At 40.3% G+C, this 23,318-nt stretch overlaps 1 protein-coding gene across 1 annotated transcript in view; it reads left to right on the forward strand.

Annotated features, from left to right (window-relative positions):
- Positions 1–4,831: 4,831 nt before the first annotated feature.
- The window catches only part of MTMR12 (myotubularin related protein 12), a 33,085-nt gene continuing 14,598 nt past the window's right edge, over positions 4,832–23,318 (forward strand). The window contains exons 1-8 of the mRNA XM_030968823.1: positions 4,832–5,017; positions 12,713–12,767; positions 13,923–14,062; positions 15,826–15,898; positions 17,035–17,165; positions 17,793–17,886; positions 20,327–20,450; positions 21,624–21,699. Coding sequence (XP_030824683.1) covers positions 4,835–5,017; positions 12,713–12,767; positions 13,923–14,062; positions 15,826–15,898; positions 17,035–17,165; positions 17,793–17,886; positions 20,327–20,450; positions 21,624–21,699 — 876 coding nt within the window. The 5' untranslated portion in view covers positions 4,832–4,834. The remainder of the gene's footprint in view (positions 5,018–12,712; positions 12,768–13,922; positions 14,063–15,825; positions 15,899–17,034; positions 17,166–17,792; positions 17,887–20,326; positions 20,451–21,623; positions 21,700–23,318) is intronic.

Consider the following 23,318-nt stretch of genomic DNA (forward strand, 5'->3'; position numbering starts at 1 on the left):
CTAGAGTAGATCTGCTTTCCCTCTACCCAGAGAGATTAGGTTCTCACAATGAGGAGTAGAAAACTGCTTAAGAAATTGAATCACACAACACAATCAGTAGAGAAAGGCCACTGCAACAAAGATAAAACATAAAAAGTTTATATAGGACAGCATTACACAATCTCTGACCATATACTTCAAAAATGGGCTCATCACAAAAGTGACAGACTGCAATCTGAACCAAGTTCAGAAACTAATTTCTGAAGGACACTGGAAGTACTGGAAAATGAAAATGTCACTGTGGATACAGTCTTAGAAGTAGTATCTTAGAGAAGAGTCCTTTTATGGTTTTGTTGTTGTTTTCTTTTTTTTTAGAATTGTCTTAACGTACAGAAAGCTAATGTTCATGACTTTTCACAGAAAATTCTCTTGGCCTGTATAAAGAGGTAGCTGCTGGCTGTCTGTAGACTGTTTTGGTGACCTTCTCCCAGAGGACATCTCAGTACATTCCTCATTTCTGATTTTTTGTCCCTGCTAGCTCCCAGTAATCTGACTTCCAGCTTCATCTTAAGTCTTCTTTATTTCTTGGATACAGAACAATGCAAATATTGATCTCAGCCACTTTAGTGTGTTGTCTTAAAATACTGAAGTCCTAAACTGAGTTACTTAATTGAACAATATAAACAGGGAATATCAGACCCAGTGTGCATGGCAGATCTCTGTATACTCAAGGTAAATCCAACACTTTTGGGACGGCTCCTCCCTTCTGAGCTGCACACAAGCATCTGCAAGGCTCTGTGAAATGTCAGAGTAACTGTATGGGTACAACAGAAATACCCAGATTTGCACACCTAAGTGCAGTTCTTCTGGTAAGGTCCCCACAAATGTGAAAATAAGAAAAATCAAACTGTACACACTGGTAGATTTTCTGACTAGAAAGATCATGAAACCTTGACAAATGGCAATTGTTTGAGATTCTCTTTTGAGATGGTACTTCAAATTCCTTACCTCTGTCACCACTGGAGTTGCATGTACTAGAAGTAGTGTCCAGACCTGGATCCAGCCATGATGAGAGTTCAAAGGTGAGCACAGCTGCAGATTCCTGCCTCTGATTTACCACTCTGGAATGGGAGTTATGCACACCTGTGACTTTGCAGCTCTGTAGCACAGCAAAGACTCCCTCTATTTTCTTCAAAAAGAGGAAATGGGGAGTAGAAATTAGACATAGTCATGCAAGTTTGCTCAACGCTCATGAATGGCTTTAAAAATTCATTACATCTGTTCTACCTACACCAAAGCACCCACAACACACAGTGGCCCGCACCCCCTGACTACCCAAGCACCCTTTGCACTCTCCAAGGCACTGAGACTTACAAAGGCCCAGGCTCAGAAAAGTTGAAATGTGATACAAAGAGCTGTGTTCAGTGATCTTCACCAACTGTGTTCCAGATCCTGCCTAGGATATCCTTATACAGGATACTTCCCATAGCCAAGGAAATGCTGACGAGGAGGACTGCCACAAAGGAAAATATGAGATACCACTTGCAGTTAAGAGGATCACTGAAAGAAAACTGCTAGAGAAGCTGCAAACAGCTCTTTGTGTCTCCCTTCCATCAGCTGTTGTGCCACCGAGCCTGGGCACAGCTGAGAATTCAGCCCAAAGAATTATTCAAATTAATAGCCTGCGAATTTTTTAAACAAAATAATCTCTCTTTATAGAAAGAGCAGAGCTGGTCTGTGAGTTTCCCTCCTGCGGCAGCATTAAATTCTGTGATTATACTTCTAGAAATAGAAAAGTATCAGGATGAAATGGCAACAGTTAAATGCCATATATTCTTCACCCACTACAGACAATCTAGAACATGGCTTTTTAAAAGTTTTACTGTTATACATTTGCATGATTGTCACGGATTTACACATAAAATTGAACAAAAGTAAATTACATTATTTGATAAGCTCTTTTTCTTTTTAATGGATTGAAGTCATTAGCAGCATGGAACAACACTTCCCATGTAGAAGAAACATGGGAAGACCTATCCTTTTAATGCACCATTCCAGGAACTTCAGTTTGTTGTAGAAATTTTATTTTAGAAGTCTTTATCAGTGAAGATCCCAATTGATTGAACATCATCGAACTGTCTTATTTCCTTGTTGGTATGGAGCAACTTGAAACAACACAGAGTGACAATGCTGAAGAGAAGGACCGTATTAAAATGACAAAAAAGTAAGTATGTAAATACATAAGTGAGAGGCAGTAGAGGACTATTGGGGGAGCATAAAGACAAGGGGGGGAAGGAGGGCACTCTGAAAGACCAATTTCACCCTGGCCAAGCTGAATTTCTGAGGTGCTCTGAGCACTGGACAGTCTCTTGAGGCTGTTTCTTAACAAGGAATTTATTTGCTGTCCCCATTGCCTTTAGAAGGAACCTATTTCCTTCCAGTGTCTGCAGGAGGAATCTACAGAGATGAGGTGGCTGGGCTGAAGTTGGCTTTTGTGAGTACTCCCCACAGATGCTCCAGATTTCAGAAGAGAAAGTGAGAATACATCGTTGTTCCTGGGGAGAGAGAAGAACATGGAAGCCCTTGGTGCTTGGCAATCTGCTGGGCAAAGAGTCAGGGTTGCAGTTGGTCCTTTCAGATGCTAATGTTCTTCTCTGAATTAAGTTAACTTGCTTGCAATAGCTTTATTTCTTCCATTCCAGAAAAGATGAACTAAGGGGGGATCCAAATCTGGTCCCCAAATTCTACCAAAAAGGCTTCAAATCCCTTCTGCAATGGGTTCAGTCCCACATATTTTGTATCCTGGAGAGCAAACCCCATGATGAAGCACTCCCTGTTCATCCCATGCTGACCATGTGGGTATTTTGCTGATAGAGAATAGCAGTTCACTCATTTTTTTTTTTTATGTATGGTTTTTTTTCATGACAAGATGAAGAATGAATTCCCATGTGCTGTGTGGGAATTAAGGCTCCTTTTGCACTTCTGATCAGAGTTAAGACTCTGGCCTGGTGTCAAAACATCCCTTCCTCTTTGAAAAATGCTATGTCAGTAAGTAGCTGATTTTTGCTTTAGTGTGCTGTAAACCTCAAGGCGTGCTGAGGTATTCACATTATTCCCACTCTAAATTCAGGTATTTTAAAAGACTTTTAAAATATGTTATTCTCTTTCTTTAAGTACCTAATACACTGGAGAGCACAGAGGTGGTGTCCCACATTTCCCCTCACCCTGGATTTGCACCAGTTGAATCCCATGGGGTGTACTTTTGACCTATGCAGCTGAGGTCAGATGCAACATAAGGAATGATGTGGAAGCAGCTGTGGAGAGAAACATGAGAGCTCTTCAGCATGGGATCCCATACCAGGATAGCCTTTGTTGTAAAACTATCAATGAAAGCTAATCTCTGAGTTGTTTTGAGCTTTTTTTTCCAGAGAGAAAGTGATTAAATCCAAAAGACTTCTCATTCCTTGACTCTGAAAACAGGGAAATAGCTTTATTTCTGAATTGAAACAGTCCCTCTATTTAACTTTTGTAAATGCTGTCTTATAAATATGTAATCTTTTTTTCTTCCTGCTGTAGTTTTCCTAGGTCTGGGTTTGGAGCAAGGTAAATAAAGTGAAGTACTAAAACAAAAAGCAGGGGGAAATGATAGGAAAAGTGCTTATCACTAATACTTGAAGGAGCTGTTGATATTCACATCCTATGGTCTACTGAAGTTTGCAAAATATTTTTTTGTAAAAATATTTCCATAAAGTTGACTCTGCACGAATTGTCGCCTGGGTTACCATTTGCCATTTGAATTGCTGGGTAGTCTTGCTGCATTGCCACAGGCCGTTTACAATATTTGCATTGTTCTGTATCCATAGAAAAATTAGGCTTTTAAACGCAACCTACATACCAGTTAAACCTGGTGTATATTTACAGCTCTCATTATACAGTGTTCAAAGACAACATTCCAGGGAGGCTGTGGCTGTAACACATTAAATAGGCATTGGGCAGAGGACTTCTCGAGATGTATCAGCAGTCACGTTTTAGAGGGTTTTGAGGATTATTGAATGGAAAGTGTGTTTTACGTCATTTTTCTTGCACTTCTCCTGCCATCAGTAACACTATGCATCTCGATGCCTTGTTTAGGTTTTCCTTAATGCTGAGTTGCTTTGAGTGTGCACAGATACAACACAGGCATTTGGCAGCTGAGTGAGAAACAGTGCAATAGATGAGTAAAACGAAGTTTACATGCGATGTTAGGAATAAAATCTTTACTGTGAGGGGGGTGAGGCAGTGGCGTAAGAGGCATACTAGTAGGAATGTAGAGCCGATAATTACGTGCAGGTTGCCCAGAGAAGCTGTGGATGCCGCATCCCTGGCACTGCTCAAGGCCGGGCTGGATGGGGCTTGGAGCAACCTGGTGGAAGGTATCCCTGCCCACAGCAGGGGAGTGGATCCAGATGAGCTTTAAGGTCCTTCACTCCTTTACAGCCCAAACCATTCTGCGATTTTATGACTCTGTGGAAGTGACGGCTGGGTCAAGGAACAGGCCAGGAGCGGGAGGTCCCTGCAGCTACACAAAAAGGTACGTGGTTACCCCGAAACTGAGAGAGCGGCGGGGGATCCCCGTTGGCTCCAGAGCCCTGTTGGCTCTGCCCTCAGCCCCGCAGGCGGAGGGCAGAGCTGTGCGGAGCACTTGCAGAGCATTTGCGGGGCATTACCCGAGCACCCCGGACACCCCAGAGCCCCGCGGCTGCTGAGGGCGCGGGCCACGCCCCGTGAGGGCGGGTGCGGCTGGGAGGCGGTGCCCAGAAATGGCCGGCGCCGAGCGGGGCCGCGGCCGGGGCCGGGGCTGTGGCTGGGGGCGGGCATGGGCGGTGTCGGTTCTGTGATGCGGCTCGGCGTCGCCGCGCTGCCGCGGGATCGCTCCTTCCGCTGCCTACCCGCTCGGGACGAGCGTTGGGAAGCGCCGCCGCCGCCGCGGGCCGGGGCCATGTTGGGCGGCGGGGCCAGGGCGTCCAAGCCGTCCTTCGTGTCCTACATCAGCCCGGAGGTGCGGGGCCGGGCGGGCGGGCCGGGCAGCTCGGACACCCCGACCGGGAGCCTGGGGCGCGGGGCGGGCGGAGCGGGGCCGGGGCCAGGGCTAGGGCTGCCGCCGGGCACTGCGGGGCTCAGCCTGACTGGGCTGCCCCGAGGGTGAGAGGCGTGGAGAAGAGCTTAAAAAATAGAGCTGGGTGGTCAGCGGAGTTGTTTCTGTAAGCCGCGGCCAGGTGTGGGGCTGCGGCTGTTCGGCCCGTAAGGTGGGACTTTCCGAACCTGTTGTTCTTATTGTCCCTGAACAGCATCACTTCACGTTCTGCTCGGTGAGCTCCTTGCTCTCAGTTCCGCCAATGGAAAGCCCTGGGTATCCTTCCTTAACAGCTTGGTGTTGAATTCTTGGGAGTGTGTATATTTCTGTGTGTATCTTTGGTATTGTTCTGCCTGTTGTCCTTTCACTTATTTGTCGAAACTTATGTTGACAGTTTGATCAAAGTTACCTTAGGCTCAGTTTACTGAGGTCATCTTGTTAGCGCATGGTATTAGGTCAGTATTGTTTTTCTGTATTCCATCATTCTTATTCCTGGTAAACAGCTGTTTTCTAGGAAAAACATTTGATGAATATTAGCCATAAGTGTTGGGATTTTCCTCCTCATAGTTCTTTGTAATCTGTGTCAAACTGATTCTTCTAAATTGTTAATTATCTTGAGAACTTCTTAAGGAAAAGATTTTTGTTGATCTTGTTAGTGCAGAGTCTGTCACTGATAGGACCTTGGTGAATCTGGTGGTTTTATCTTGCACTTGATCTGAAAGAACATTCAGAGTTGTTATGGCCAAATTCAGCTGTGGTATTTAAAACTTATGTCCTTAGTTGGTGATAGCAAATCCAGTTTTTACATGTTTTTCACACTTGGTGTCTTGTAGTTTCATCAGTTTACTTTGAAAGTTTTATCTCGTTCTTATATTTCCAAGTGCAAGCAGATGGAAATGATAGCTACAAGTATTTCTGGAGTCAGCAAATATATCCCTGTCGGAGGTCACTTTTTCACCTTTGGAAAGTACCTCATACAAATATCCAAGGAACTGAATTTTGTGAAGTAAACAACTTCACTTGTTGGACTTACTGGAAGACATTTCACCATTTAAATAAGTGTGGTGTATGACTAAAGCTTGCTAGAAAAAGTGGCTGGTTGAAAAGAGCACAAGTAAATGTATACATAGTGCAGCAAGATACCAAATAATAAAGAGTCCTTTAATTTGATTTTAAGTGCAGTGATGTAATGCTTCAAATATGATCCTGATAGGAAGATTAACTAAGGTATGTAACACTGGAAGATGAGGCTCTTGATGAAATACCCTGATTCAGTAAATATTGGTATTGTTAACTCTTTACATGTTCTTGCTGCTTTTAAGCCTCTCCATATTACACTTAAATTTAAGAATTTAATTTACTATTGCAGCAAGAGGTTTGTGTTATAGACATGACTTCTGCCATAGGATGGATGTCCCTTTTGTGCCTCAGTGAAACTGAGGTCTGATGAGATTAGCAAGTAAAGCAAGTCTGACTCTGCTGTTGACAGTTGTTGACTGCCTTAATGGTTACACAGGAAACTGAAGAATTAAGTGGCTTTTATGAGGATTAAAAATAAAATTTTAGGTATATGATGAAACTTGTGAGGCTATTTTGGTGTCTAGAAAAAGCATGTTTATTAAATACCCTAAAGTAAGCAGAAGTGAGCATCTCACACAGTGCTGTGAGAGAGAAAAACAACTTCCTGAACTCAGGTTTCCTGTGCAAGTTAACTTCCATGTAGTTGAGTTTTAAAAGGAACTAATTCCTTTTGGAAAAGTGGAAATTCTAATTCCTTCTATCTGAAACATAGTTGGGTTAACTGGGAGCTTTCCTGAAGGCATTTTAACTTCCACGTGCTCGGGGAAGAAGTACTGGCAACAGGTGTGATGCTTCCTCTGGCAGGCTATGTCAGAAGGTGGGAAACAGCAGTTCAGGGACTTGATGAGTTTGAGATTTCAGCTGTGTAGGATTGGAGTTAATGGTGGACTTCTCCATGAATTTGCAGAGCCTTGCCTTGAATCTTTTTGTACTTCCAGCCTGAGGCAAGATTTCCAATCAACCACTGTGGAGTTCAGAGCAGTGGAGTCCTGTTAGCTGTAGCCCTCCCTTGCTTGCAGCCTCCAGCTTCTGTGGTCTTGTCCAGGTTTGCCTGGGAAGCTGTTTTAAGGCCTTAAACTGCTGCTTCCAGGTTAGGGGAGCCTTGCAATAGGGAAGTTAACAGGTAGAGCTGAGTTGTGGTTTAGCCCCACCTTGTTTAGTCCCATCCTCAGATCCCTGAGGGGCACAGTAGGCAATATTCTGAAGAATAAAATGAAGTCAGCTTTAAGCTGCTGTGTGTGCTAATTTGAATATGAAATGAATCAGGAACTCTAGTTGTGTTAATATATGACCAGATGGAAGCAAGGAGTGAAAAGAAAATGCTGATTTTTAAAGAAACAGAAGTAATTTTTGCTGTGAAACCCCAAAATGTCTGGAAAAACAGCATTTTTAACATCTGACTAAATATAACCTAGTTAGGCTCTGCTGTATGGAACTGCAAATCAATCAGTGGTCTGTTGAGAGTGAGACTGTAGGATGTTGATATTAATGACACACTTCCCCTCAGGACAGACTTGGCTACCCTGCAGGAAGTGGGGTGAATACTAGGGTATAAAGTCAATGTTTTGACATTTTAGATCACAGGCTTAGAATATGTCTGTGGAGACAGTGAAACAAGGACCAGTGAATTACTTCATGATTTCTAATTCTTTCAGACTTTGAAAACTGAAGTTATTTACAGGTCAAACAAGCTAGATTGTATTTTCCAGAAAAACTTAATTTGCATAAAAAATTAGATTTCAAATTTGATTTCAAGCTCCAGGTTGGTATTTTTACATGCATTCTTTAAAGCTAAATCCTTTGTATTCATTCTTATGGGATGTTTTTTCCTGTGCTAGCCTTTAAGCTATGGAAGAGGTTCTTCAGCTTCATGCTACTTGTCTCTGAAATCTGGGGTACACCACAAACTGCTGAGGGTAACTTTCGTGCCTCGTGTGCTTTGTCTCTCAGATCCTGCACTGTTCTTAGCTCATAAACACTGTGAATACTTCCTGCTTGTAAATCCTGGTACGGTATTGTGATCAGTCTTAAAAACATACATCCCTCCTTCAAAATTGGGGGGGGTGGATTTGAAGGGAGAAGTAAGGAATGGAGTTGGTGGACAGCTGGGCTGACATGGGGGAAACCAGGTGTTGATGTCAGAGGAGATGGACAGGACAATGTAAGGAAAGAGGAAAGGATAAGAGATGAAACAGTTGGGAAAAACAAGTGCCATGATCTAACAGACTTCTGGATAAGGGAGCTGTGAAAGGAAGGAGAACAAGCAGTGAGAGGTTATTCTCAGCAATGTTATTCAAGTGTAGTAAGTATGTGCTGTGGGTTGTATGGCATACAACATAGGATTAGGCTTGTTTGACCAACAAAGAGTCCTTCAGAAAGTACCAGGTATGTAATGTGGTTTGTTTCTAGATGCAAAGTAGATACTCAGCATTTGCATGGGTGTTTCCTGTTTTGCATGGAATTTGAGTGGAACTGTTCCACAAAAGTTTATTTTACTCAGGAGCGCTGTATTCACTTGTTGGAGCACCCCAACTGATTTGCAGGTCCTTTGGTACACAGTTTGACTTTGACAACTGATAACTTTCTAAAGTTTGTATTTATCTTTATCTCACCCCTCTTTTTAGTGAAGTAAACATGAAAGAACCTGAGGCTTGTAGCAAACCTCACCAGGATGTACATCTTCCCTGCACAGAACTTACTTGTGGAAAACTATATAAAAGCATCAAAGTGTTCAGTGTTCTTGCAGCACTATTTGCTGTCAGCTTTGAAAGCTGCCAGCTGTTTCAGACAGTACCCTTGATAGCCTGGAAGTGATCACTTGTTCCTTCATTATTTGAATCTTTCAAACGTATTTTCTCAGCATATTTAGTAAGTCTGTTTTTCGTTTGTGGAATTACCTGTAGTGCAAATGTCCAGCTGTGGATCAGTGGAAGCTTTACTGTGGGGTAAGGTAGGTTCAGAGTTTACAGTCTGAAGCAGCAGACTGTGTGCATGGTGTCTCTACTGGGGCTGATGAGCAACATTCAGTGTCAGTAGGCACATGTATGTATATCTGTATGTCAGTAATGATGAAAAAAACCCCAAAGATTCTCTTATCAATAGTTGGATTCTGGCATGCAGGGCGCGTTTTTCTCTCTTTACTTATTTCCAGTACAGTTGTTTACCTTCCTGTGGAGTGAGAGGAGTTGCTTTCAGTTGTGGTGACACTGTAGGACAAAAAGCAGAAGTCATTTGGGATTCCCTTCCTGCTCCAACCATAAGGACTGTTAATATAACATAACTCAACCTTCTTGCCCTAAACTCTGTTGCCTCACTCATGCCTTTGGCACTTGGGGAAGACTTGTCTCCCCAGACAGGCTTGAGGAAAATAGTTTAACCCTTTTAATTACATTTTTTTTGGAGGAGAGCTGACTGTAGTCCCTGGGTGTGGCAAACTGTGCAGCTGTTCCTTATATTTGGGTAAAAAACAAGAAGAGAACTTTCCTTAAAGAGAGAAGATTTTGTTTTCTGTTAGCAAGAGAGGGGATGTATTATGAATTAATTTGGTGTGACATGTCAACTTGAAGTTTTGGCCTAATTTGGTACTCTCTACTGTTAAAATTGATAATTAAAGGGCATTGCCATATTTCCTACCACAGTTTGAGAACCTGGAAAAAGGAATATAGCACAAGGTAAGTGCACACATGAGAAGCATCTCTTAGAAAGAAGTTTCTAAATCCTTCAGCAGAGCTGAGGTTCTTGCATCAGAAGTGACAGAAACAAAGTTAATTTTCCTCATTTGCATGGTGTCCTGTGGGTGGCTGCTTTTAAGCGTGGCTGGTAGTAGGGCTTTCCGTGTTGTATCTTAAGTAAGAAGTGACAAAATGCTGCTTGGGGCATTCAGAGCAGGGGAGCTACAGGTGAAAGGCTCTATCTAGAGGTTTGCATGGCTTTCAGTGATCACATATGGAAAGTACATGCGTGCTTAGCCTCAACAAATGGTCAGAGGGTGAAGATTTCTGAGGTCCAGATGTGTTCAGTAGCTTGCAGAAACGGGCAGACTTCTGCCGCTTCCCTTTCTTTTGTTTATGTGCTCATCTGACCTGTTGATGAGCCAGTTCTGCTAACAATAGGCACTAACAATAAAACCAAATGTAGGACAAGTACATACTTCCCAGCTGATTTTACAAATCAAATTACCTCACGTGTTGTCAGACAAACCCAGGGATAAAGGAGTGAGTAGGTGACTGTGAACGGGTGACTGATTCAAGGGGCGTTGAGTGTAATGAATGGAAACAGGCTCTTCAGTTAGTGGTAAGATCTGTGTTGCCCCAAAACTTATATTTATTATAAAAATAAAACTGAAACAGAGTGGAGATGGCAGCTGAATTTGCATGTGTGTTCCTACACAACTTGAACTGACTCATGGTGAGCTAATTTTTCTTGCAGATCTTTACCTTCTCACTGAAAAGAGCAAATACAAAATGTGACAGTAGTAAAATCTAATGTATTTTCATACCCTCCCTAGAAAATGAGTACAGCAGCATGGACTCTTCAGCAGCACTCATGGCTTAAGGTCTAGCTATCTCTATCTACCTGTATCAAAACCACCTTTAATATGTTTATTAATTTACTGTGGGAATGTAAATGTTGAATTTCAAGTAGAACTCTTCTGAAGACTTAACTCTTGGTGTCTGTTGAATGTTATCGGAATTCTGCTTATTATAAGCCCTTCAGTGTTTGTAGGCTTTTTTCAAGAAAGTGAAACTGGGTTTTACAAGGTGATCTCAGTGTTTGTAGTCTCTAATCTGCTGTGATGCAATTTGATTAAACTTCTAACTCCATTCAGAAGATAACCAATTTTAACTTGCAACCAAAAACTTGTAACCACTTGTTCGAGATTATTTGCTGTTGAAACCCATTATAAAAGCTTCATTGCATTTTAACAAATAGGTGTGAGCTCAAAGAACTTCTTTGGGGTCCGATTAATTTTTTTTCCTTTGGTTCAGTTCTTCCAACACTAGCATAAAGTGGTACTCATGGCAATAAGTACGAACAGTGTGTGTGCAGAACAGTAGTTATTACATTCTTTCTGGCATCTCCCAAAGTCAGAGGTGCTGGAAAAGCACCTGGCTGGTATAACTGTTTTACTGTTCTGTGGGAGTGATTGTTGGCTTGCAGTTTTCTGAGTGGTGTTGCCTGTCGGACACAAAGAGTGATTGTATAAGGCAGAGCTATTAAAGGTACTTGTAAACCCAGAGTTTAGTTTAAAGCTACCATTGGTGCAGAGACAATGGTGGGGGAAGAAAAGGTGTATATATTCCTCCTCTGAAAGCAGAAGTATTCAGCTTAAGTCATAGTAGCATTTTAGCTAACTTTTCACCTGGCAAACTTGAGCTTTGAATAATATTACTTCTACAGCATCCACACTTAGACAGCAAAGGCAGCAAACTGGGATTTGTTTTCTCTATTAGCTGTCAGCTGTAGTTATGGATTTCTTTCTTCACACCACTACTACTTTCATTTTATAACCTTTTTCTCTTTTTGGCCTATCTTGAACATCTCTGCTGTTCTCATGACATGGTTTCCTGGTGGTTTTGCTGTGCAGCCTTCAAACTTAGTTCTAGGTCTTCTGAGTATGGAGTGCAAGTGTTTATATGAATGGCAGAGGCTGTTTATTTTTGTACTCCCAGGGGCTTTTGTTTCTCTGTATTTACTCCAGCAAAATTATTATTGCTTATATCTTCTTTTGATTCCTTGCCTTGAATTGCAGTAGCTGACTGGATGCTGGTGACAAACTAAAATTAGCTTGCTTACTGCTGTGCCTCTGGGGGGGTTTCCAGTTAACTAATGGTTTTCCAGAAAGACTCCAATGCCTGCAAAGTGATTTGGGCTTAGAGGAGGAAGTTCTGAACAGGCTGAGCAGGAAGGGTGTAGCATCTCCTCTAGTTTAATAGTCTTTTGGCTGGAGATTTTAGCCCAACTGTCAGTGCCTTAAGGGCTAAAATAAATGACACAGAGAATTTAATATGTTTGCTTTGTGCAATTTGGGTCCAGGTTTTACCTCTTAGCTCCAAGATCCTGAAATACGTTTCCATATAGTCATGTTAGTGCTGTTTAAGTAACTTTTGTACTTTGCTTGAAATATGTGTAAAAAATCAGAAACAGGGAGTCATGGATGAAACTTGAAAAACGGAAGAGTACATTAGAAACAATAGCAAGTCATACATGGAACAGCTTATGAATGAGCTGGGAGATCCATTTAGTAACTTAAAAAGTATTGGTAATGTTTTATTTCTGTCTGTTGCACAAATAGTGCATTTTTTGTGTGTTCACAAATGAATGTAACTGACACTGTGGATGTCAAAACAATTACTTAGCAAATAGACTTCTGACATTAAGTGGAAAGATCAAATTGCAGACATAAACTCATTTAGGAGGCTTTCCCCCTTAATTTTTATTTGCCAGAATGTGAGGAATAAAGTGGGAAGGTGTAGTTCTTTGCAGCATGTGTTGATGACATGATCTTTGCGAAGTAATGATTACTCTTTCTCTCTTTAGGAAATACACATAAAGGAACCCATAGAAAAGGAAGTAAATCCTCACTTATTGCCAGGTAACTGTTGTATATTACTAGATTTAAGTAATAAAAATTAGTGATTATTGAATAATACTTGAATATTTCCATGTCTTCAGCAAACACTCATGTGACAGCAGTGTCACTAGTAGTAAAATACAGGGTTTGGTTTAACTACCTGTGCAGGTTGCAATGTTTTTAACATCTCTATCTGCATGTGATGTTGAAAACTCTATAGAAACAAATTTTTTACAGAGTTCAGTATCCTCAGGTAAGCTGCATGTGGAGAACTGTCAATACTTGAGTTTGCGCTGTTTCTTAGAAGTTAAAGTTGGGTGGGTTTTGTTTGGAACAGAAGACAAGAACTAGAGGAAATTTACCTTCTAGTGGCTTTGTCCCTGCTGTGAGTTCCTTGGGCCTTCCAATGTTTCTTGTACTGTTAATATTTTCTTTTGTAATTTACAATTACTTCTTGTTTAAAAATATTTTCTAAGAAAAGGAAAGATGAAATACATGTAAAAGTTTACAACAAGGTAGTATTCTTCGGTTTGGTTTCTTACACATTTTAGGAAAGGCCAAGAGTCTGTCTGATCACATCTATTAAAACTTTACTTTTTTAAATTTGAAGTTCAGTTCCTGTGAATTCTAACTAGAGAACTTAATTGACTATTATTTATGCAAACTTGTATTTGAGACTTCCAAAATAGCCTTGGGAACTGTAAAATAGTCAAAGCTATGAAAAAATAACTACAATGAAACTGTAATAACAAATTCAAATGTTTCAACATTCTTATAGTTTAAGGAAGATTGGAATAATTTTCTCTTTGTTTATTGACTATATAAACTGCTTTTGCTGGTTTTAGTTTTTTTCAACTACACACTCAAATGATTGCTATTTTTCTGCCATTTGGAGTAGGCCATGACACAGGTACTTGTGATTACAGAACTCCTGAACATCTGCAATTCAGGCCTTCTGGAATAACATTAGTAACCTGGAAGACTAAGATTACAACTAAGATTACAGCTGATTCCAGGAGCTGCCTCGTAGTGGGTTTGTGTAATAGTGATGAACTATCTTTAGGCATACAGTTCTGAGAAACTGCCAGGAAGTTATTGCTGCGATTGAGATAACAATTGAAATAATTCAATTGTAAATGTCAGTTAATGTTGCAAGTCAGTGTTTCTTCTCCACAGGTGAACTGCTGCTTTGTGAAGCCAGCACAGTGTGCAAGTATGTGCAAGAAGATGGGTCAAATCGTGGCACTTACGGGAAACTTGTGTGCACAAACTTTAAGATTTCTTTCCTTGATGATGATTCTTCTTCAGATGATAATGTAAGAAAATAAGTATTCTAATTATGACTAAACAGGCTCTGCATAAATCTTTCCCTTACATAAAGATGCAGAATGAGCATAAATGTGTAAAATTTGCTAATGGGTGCAGAATAACTTGAATTAGTCTGCATCTGCTTGATCCTTTCTCAATCTCTAATGACTATTTTTAAGCAGCAGCAGTGCAAGCATTTATGTGGACACTTAGATTAGACATAGGTTATAACTCTTTATATTTTGTGAGTTGGTCAAGTTTAAGTTAAAAGAACCCATTGTTTTGAAAACTAATCAACAGTTTGTTTAAAGCTGATTTCTGACTCTTTGTCTTGGTAGCATTTGTGGAAGTGTGAATGTTTCTGATGGTGGAAAACATCTGCCTGATTTGACTTTGGGCTACATCTGCAGAATCATTTCAGGCTGTACAAGACTGAGTAAGCTAATACTCAGCGGAAATGCTCTGAAAATTTATGTGGCTCAGTGAAACTCTCAATTATTTCACTCAAAGTCCAATGTTTGCTGAAAAGATTTTAAAACCAAGTGCTGTTGAGCTTGCAAACACTGAGAAAGCTAAAAACTCCTGAAATCTTAAAAATTATTTCAATCTCTTTTCTTTTGGTTTAGCTGCTCAAATTGAGCTGTCAGAGGAGAATGGTAATGCCACAGTGCCACATGCTTTTGATGAGCTTAAGCATTCAAATAGTTTAGTCCGTTTAGGTGCTAGAAGTGAAAAGGGAGTCTAGTGACTCCCACATTCAAGGTGATCTTGACAGTTAAGGACAATGAGAATAATATGATTTGACACATATTGATTGTAGTCAGAAGTTTATTGGGGTTAAATTTCACAAAGTTTAAACATTAAACTAAGGCTTCTGCAGCCAAGTACAGACTATTGGACCTTCTGGAATTAATTAAGACAAAGCTGCAGAATCTTTTGACGTAAATCTCAAGTGATCTGTGGAAAGTTGGTAATGAACATGCTAATTTCTGTTCCATTGCTGGCTCTGAACCTTGGGTTTATAACATGCCAAGTCAACTATATTTCTTTTAACAAAAATTCAGGATTAGCTACCTGCTTCAGAGTACTGCAGACCTGGAAGTAACTCGAGTAAGGTTAACTCTCTTCACAGTAAAATATAATTTGCTGATGTAGTGTACATCAGCTGTTTGGTAACAATATTGAAAATAATAGTGTTTTATTGTGGCATTGCTAAAAATACCATTTTTAACTGTACTAATGGAAAGGTAGAAGTGAAGGGAACTCCAAACCACTTCAAGTTTGGTTACACAGTAGATCAGGTAATTGGGTTGTGTGTGTCTTCACTTTACCTGGTCATAAATCTGATTTTAATGTTAATGTGTTCTTGGGATACTTGTTCTTTTAAGAGACTTTGTATTTCCTGCCAGGTTCCCATAGCAAGGAAACTTGTCATAAAAGGGCTTGGATTACATGAAGCTACTGTATTTCCTGTTTACTGCAGTGATTCTAGTTTGAAAAGTGACTCTCAGTAGAAATGTATGCTTTGAAGCTATTTGAAAAGTAAAAACTGTATCTACATTTCAAGCATGGCTGAGACTTAAATAAAGCCATGTTGTGTGTGTAACTTGCATCTGTCTGCATTTTAATAACTGTTGTTTAGTGTCCTGCCTTGCACAGCTTCTAAGAATAATGAGTAATGCTGATAGTAAAACAGTGCATGGAAGGCCTTTACTTGGCAGAAGGTGATAACTGTAGTGTGACATTTCTATTATTTCCTTCACATTTTTAGGAGCCACTATTTAAGAATAAGATTGTAGGAGAAAATGACATAACTTTGCAGTGCGTAGATCAAATATATGGAGGTAAGTCAGCTTTTTACCCCTGGGGGACTTAGAGTGCTGGTGCTCCTTGTACAAATACATCCTTTTTAGAAAACCAGTACATTATTAAAAAGCAACTGCAGTAATCTTTAATAATGAAATGACAGATAAGAAATTTATCAGAACCCAGTCTTATCCCTCAAGCTTGTCAAATTAATTTTAATTTATTTGATTAGTTGTCCACTGGAACAGACAAAATGATTCCTTCAGAGCAGAGAGTGTACTGTGAAAAGTCCCTAAATTTGGTAGACAAGGATCTTCCAATGTATCAACTATTTCTATAAATATGGATATATTCGCTTCATTTGAGCAATAGCAGTACAGGTACCAAATTCTCAAACAATTCCTTTTATTTTTCTAAGGGAGCTTTGTATTATGAGACACATGATATCTTCACCATATTAAAGGAGATAGAAAAGGAGGTTTTAATTGCCAGCTAAATCAAGTACTTTGTATGGGGGCTTGGAGATGTGCCAGTATTGCTAAAAAAGATAAATGAGAATGGGGTGGATCATTTTAAGTATGGGAAGGCTTTATTGAGAATCCTGTTCTTGGACTAATTATTAGTATTCAGAGTGTTTATAAATGGTGGTGTGGATTTCTGAAGGAGTGAACTGGGGCAGACCAGTGATGGTTATGAGACACTTATTTAGTTTTATGTACAGTGGCCAAGCTGGCAGCACTTGAAATTGTGAAATGGTGCATCCTCAAAGAGAAATGAGCAGAGGTTTGCCTTGGGGACTTCCTGGTGGTTTAAAAAAAAATTAAGGAACTTAGAATGATCTCAGATGTCTGGGGACTTCCCCTTGGGTAAAGCTACTTAATTGTTCTTCGTATGTCTTGGAACTTTAAACTTGGTGTGCAGTCAGAACGTGAATAGATACAACCACTGAGCAGCTAGTTTGCTGCAGATTTGCCTTTTACCTTGTATGAAGTAATTTGATGGGTTTTAAAAGAAAAGTTGTGGCTTGCCAGCCTGTGTTGTAGGATGCTTGTTTTGTCTTGAGAATACTTGGACTTGAATTAGTTTCTTGAGAATTCTGGAAAGTCAGTCAGGGACAACTTTATCAACATTACAAATCCCTTTTTGATGTTTACTTTCCTTTTTAATTTTCCAGTTTATGATGAGAAAAAGAAACTTCTAACAGGACAGCTAAGAAAATACCCAGAGACGTTAATTATCTACTGTAAAGACCTTAGAGTATTTAACTTCTGCCTGAGATACACGAAAGAAGAGGAAGTGAAAAGAGTACGTATAGTAACTTAATTTGCTTTTCTATTTTTAGCTTGGTGTTGGGTGTTGTGAGGATGAGGGAAGGATGAAATTCACCCTGAAACTTGGAAGTGTTTTCTGACCATTTCCAGCTAAGACAGAAAGTAAAAGATTAATTTTGTTAAACATTTCATTGTGCACAGCAGTTAAAAGACAGGTGCAGGTGCTCTTTAAAGAAAACTGGAACTTGGGAGTGCTACGGGAAATTAGCTCCAACTTGGACAAGCTGTAAAGCTGTTCTATTTGTGATATATAATTTCATTTTATTTTAGACTTTAATATAATGTTACTTTCCTGATAACTTTAGGTTTTTTGAGAAATTAGTCTCTACTCCAAACTAACAGTCAACAAACTTTATTTAAATAAGAGTAATTCTGGAGGTTGAACATATATTCTATTACTTAGACGAAATAGGTACAGTGTCTTGCAGAAAACATAGAAACCTTCCTAAAAGTCAGGTTTGAGCTATTGAGGATAAACCCATCAGTTTTGTTTAAAACCTGGATGCAGGGGTTGGTAAAAAAAAAAATAAAACAATCTTTTTTTTTTTTTAAATGACGGTCTTGGTGTGTGTTAGGGTGTTAATTTTTGGTCCTTTTTTAGATCGTCAGTGGTATAGTTCATCATAGCCAGACTCCTAAGCTGCTTAAACGTTTGTTTCTGTTCTCTTATGCATCAGCTGCTCCAAACAACACAGGTAAATGCTTTTTTTGATGTTTGTTTCATTGTTAGTTTGTTAAGCAGTCTGGGAGGCCTACAGTTGAGTTTGTGCACAACTTACAGCTCTGTCCTGCTGGCAGGTAGCTTCAAAAGATTAATTTTTCTTTTGTTGTACATTGTTAAGCATGTTGCTAAAAACCTCTAAATTGTCTCCTGTTGGTTTTAGTGTCCTTCAGGAAGTTGCACAGAAAATTTCCAAGCAAAAGTAGCATCACTAGATGGAAAACTTATTGTGATTAAAATGTGCAAATGCTTTTCATGTGGTTCATCTAGAAAATAATTTGCCTTCTTTATCAGTGTGGTTTTACTGTATAAATGCTGTGAACCAGACTTCCTGCTCTTAATTCTGAACTTACTGCATTTGCAGTGGCATCCTATGAGAAAGTATTTCCCCTTTTTCTCTTATTTGCAACCAATATGCTTCTTCCAGACAATTGCAAAAAAAGCACAGGTTTGCAGGGCATCTGACTTCCTTTTATATCTGACTTATTACATAATCTTCCCACTTGATCAAACTTGGCTGAATAATACATTAGGCTGCAAAATTCAGGACGAAAAATTGTTGGTGTACTTTCTAGCACTCTGTAATTCAGACTTTAATGGAAGTAATAGTGCTGTTTTGGATTAGGAACCTGGCCCTTAATGCATCAGGAACACCAATTCCCTTCACAGAGGGAGGTTTTGATGTATGCAAGGTATTAGTCAAACACCAAAATATGTCAAGGAATTTCAGGATCATTGAGGTTAGAAGAAGCCTCTGGAGATTATCTAGTCATGTTCTTGTTCCTATGCCCCTCTTCAGAGTAGGGTTGACTGCATCAAGCTTAGTCATGCCCAGTTGGGTTTTGAGTTTCTCCAAGTATTGAGACTCCACAGCCTTTCTGGAGAGTCAGTTTCATTGTTTGACCCTCCTTGTAGTGGAAAACATTACTGTTATGTGTATGTGGGATTTGCTGTAGTTCAGCTTGTGCATAACTGCCTCTTGTCAAGTCACTGAGTCTGGATCCATCTTCTGTTCTCTCCTCCCCTGTTCTACCCCTAGTGTTTATATACACGAGGAGATTGGCCCCTCCTGACCCCTCTTTTTTGAGTGGTCCCAGCTCTGTCTCTCCTCATATCAGGTGTTTTGAGCCCTTTAATGATCACAGAGGGCCTTCACTGGACCTGGTCCAGGAGCCTTCAGAGGGGAGCCCAGCGCTGGGCACAGCCCTCCAGCTGAGAGCAGTGGTGTGTCTTCATTCAGCTGGTACACAGTGGCTTTGCTAAATGCCGCCCAGGAGCACACTGCCTGTGTGCTGCAGGGAAGGCACATTGCTGGCTCAGGTAGTTCCTGCAGGCTTCACCTGAAACTGGTGTTCTATTTCAGCTACAAACAATGGAAAAGACTGCAGGCTTTTCCAGGTAGAGACAGAGCCTGGGAGAAGCCTACTCTTTAAAGCAACATCAAAGTGCTGTCCCACAATTCTTTCCTATTTTGATAGCTGTGTTCAGTAGTACGTGGCTCAGTGTCATTCTTCATAAAATTAGTACAGGATAAGACAAATAGACTGTAGAAATTGTTTTTTATGCCTTTCACAGTCTGCTACCTCTAAAATCCTGTCTCCAAGAGCTCATCAATGATGTTCTGTTCTGAGCTGTAAATTTTTCATCTACCTTATCTTCTTACAGTGAAAAGTTTAAAGCTACCATTGTATCTTCCATGGAAATTATAGCTCTCTTTGCTATTTCAGGTTTAGCTGATATTGTAGAATGTTACTCAATTAGGATGTGTGCTTAAAACAATTGACATTACTGCATAAATTATATGGTTATTATACAAGATTTGAGGCTGAATTAAGCTGCTGTCTTAACTGTTTCTGAGGTGGCTAAGTAGAATTACAGGAAAGAGTCCAAGTTGAAAATATTGAGACTGAATTGCTGTAATTAATTTTCTGCTCTTACTGAGTGCGTGAGATGTTCTATTCAGTGCAAAACTATTAATGAGAAAAAAAATGAACCTTAAACGAAATGCATAGCTGAAATTTGGAGAAATGTTTTTGGTATGATTGTTAATTCTGTGTTTAAACTACAGGATTAGATAGCAGTCCAGCTGCATTAGTATAAAATTATATTTACGGCATTTTAGGCTGGGTGTGAGGACAGCCCCAGCTGTATGGAAGTTCTGTAACAAATTATTAATTTCTACAGCAGAAACTGGTCCTGAAGTTATTAGTAACAGCTGTGTTTGATATTGCTGTTGTTGAAGATCAGACTGAGGCAGTGTGGTGTACAAAGGCATTTTGTCTTTGACTTGAGATTTTTGGTACACAAGAGGTTCTGCTTGCTTACCTTAATGGCGACTAACGGGTTTACTTAGGATTGCTTTTGTGTTAGAGTTCCTGACAGTCTGCAAAGTTAATTTTATTGATGTCTTACAGATGGGAAGAACCAAACTGTGATGTTTGAGACCCTGGAGGACTGGCGTGATGAGCTGGAGCGGACCAAAGGGAATGTGAAATACAAAGCAGTGACCACCAACGAAGGCTACAGAGTCTCTGAAAAGTAAGATTGCCCTGGTTAATAGTGAACTTTGGATGTGTGAAAATCCGTGCTACCTTTGATGCTGGGGATTATACAGGTTTCTGGGAGTCTTTTTAGGATATGGTTTCCATTTTTATTTATGGAATAGTTTGGTTTGTAATCTCAGGAGATGATCCTGCACAACCCTTGATTCAAGCAGGGTTAACTTCAACATTAGGTACAGTCTACTCAGGACCTTGGTTAAATCAAGCTTTGAGTATATCTAGAAGTGGAGAATAGACAATACATATGTCTGGAACCTACACTTCTGTCATACTTGTTAGGATGACATTTTCTCAGTGCTGCACCTTTACTGTGGTAAAATTTCACGTTACATGCACTGTAGATTTTTCACTGTTTTTGCTGGGAGGGGGCTGGATGGGGAAAAAGTAACTGGTTTTAAGTAAATCTGCAAAATGTGCTGGTGGAACTTAAGTTGCATTGCCTTTAGGAGCAGATTAGCAAAGTTTAGCTGAGCTTGGCCACCAGTTTAGCAGAGTAGCATTTCGTGGTGAGCCCTTTGGGATGTATACAAGGCATTGTATACTTCTGCTGTTGTTTCATAGTCAAATCTTGAAAGATTTCACAGACCTTGGAAACTAGGATTTCAGAGTCTTAACTGTTTATTCTAGAACTCTGTCTTGGGAGACCCAAATTGAGTTTGAGTACTTACAAGCCAACTTACATTGCTTCTCTGAACTGTGAACATAAATAGGGTTTGGTTGATGCTGTAAATCCTTGTTAAATTAAATGACATTCTTGAATTAGGATGTGAACTGCTTAACAGGTATGGAAACAGATCTAGTCATTTAATGCTGCAGGTGTATCTTCTGAAACAGCAAAGCATGAGAGAACCAAGATAGTCTTAGAAATCAGTCTTAGAGGTTACAATTAATTGCACCTTTGTGAAGGCAGGGGAGTGTTGCAATGAAAATAGTTAAGACCTCAAGGTTGGGAAAAAAGCCTTATTCAAGCTGAAAATAAAGGCACAGCTTTGAGGACAATAGAATTATCTAGTAGGAAAGATTATTGTAGCAAGGTGAATATATAGTTAGAATTTGAGTTAGAACACTCACCATCATTAAAATGAACTTTGAGATTGTTCTTTGTTCAATTTTTGAGACCAATTTTTGAGACTCTTTTTTGTTGTCTTAGGCTGCCTTTGTATTTTGTTGTTCCCATATGCATTTCTGAAGAGAGTATCTTGAAGTATGAAGGCAGAGGCATTCCTGTAAGTATATGTGCATGGCTGAGGGTAAGACTCTCACTGAGATGGCAGAATTTCAATTAATATTTCAGATGTTACTGCATATTGTTTTCAGAACTTTTTTTTAACAGTTTAACAGTATACCTGGTTATCTACAGAAGGGAAACAGATGTTGGAAGGAGAAGTGCTTGATACATTCTGTATTTCACTGAACAGTGTAATATGTAGCAAAACATATATTTAACATATACATAACATAACAGCAAAATATGTATTTATTGTTCACAGTTCCCATTTATTAATGTCTTATAGCCTACATATGTTACTAGCCTGTCTGTCCATCAGCCTGTTTTTCATGAGACTGTGCTGGGTGGCATCTGGCTGGGGCAAGATGTAGGCCTTGAAATGCTATTTGGATATTGAGGTGAAGATAGTGCATGTAAGGTGTAGCTGAACACCTCCAGTTCCCTTGTTTGGATTCTGGTAAGTGCTGTGGCTGTGATGATGGAGCATTTTTACAAAGTCAGGTGACCCAACTGAAAAACTAGTTCTACAAGTCCAACAGAAAATGAAGTTAAATACGCTGGTTTGCAGCCTGTAGCAAACCTGTAGCTGGGTTTGGCTTCCTGCCTTGTAGTTCAAGAACCAGTAAGATAGAGAAGATGGAAACAAGGAGCAAATTAATTTCACTTGTGAGGTCTTACCTTAGAGTAAGTGTGTCTATTAAATTTGCCAAGGAAAACCATGTTCATTTTGTGCTTTTAAGTTAATCAGTCCATGGAGGAGATAGTACTGTACTGTCCTGCCCAAAAGTCAAAGTAGTGTGGCAGATTTTTCTCAGAGAGTCAGAGACCTATTACACTGGCTTTTACACAGAAACAGAAGTGTTTGGGATTTTTTTACTCCATCTTGCGTTCACAGAACTGTAGAGTAGTTTGGACCTTTAAACAGGACCTAGTCTAATCCCCCTCTGGAATGATCGAAGCATCTTTTCCTACATCAGGTTGTGCACAGCCCTCTCCAACCTGGCCTTGAATGTTTCTGGGGCTTCTGCTGCCTTTGTGGGCATGCTGTTCTATCCAGTGCTCCAGCACCCTCCTTGTAAAAACCTTCTTCCATGTATGTAGTTCTAAATCTACCCACTTTTAGTTTCAAGCCATTACCCCTTGTCCTATCACAGCAAGACCTACTACAAGGTCTTTCTCCATCATTCTTATAAGTCCCCTTTAAGTAATGAAATGCCACAACAAGATCTCCCCAAAGCTTTCTCCAGGCTGAGCAACCCCAGCTCTTCAGTGTATCCTCACAGGAGGGGTGCTGCAGCCCTGTGACCATTTTTGTGTCTCTGCTCTGGGCTGACTCCAGCAGGTCCCTGTCCCTCCTGTACTGGGAGCCCAGGGCTGGATGCAGTGCTCCAGGTGGGTCTCAGCAGAGCAGAGCAGAGGGGCAGAATCCCCTCCCTGCCCTGCTGCCCACGGGGCTCTGGATGCAGCCCAGGACACGTTTGGGTCTCTGGGCTGTGAGTGCCATGGCTGGGCCATGTGCAGCCTCTCACCCACAGCACCCCCAAGCCCTTCTGGGCAGGGCTGCTCTGGGGCTGGTCATGCCCAGCCTGTGCTGGTACCAGGGGTTGTCCCAGTCCA

This window comes from Camarhynchus parvulus, chromosome Z (genome assembly GCF_901933205.1).
Source record: "Camarhynchus parvulus chromosome Z, STF_HiC, whole genome shotgun sequence".
In the NCBI taxonomy this organism is placed as follows: Eukaryota; Metazoa; Chordata; class Aves; order Passeriformes; family Thraupidae; genus Camarhynchus; species Camarhynchus parvulus.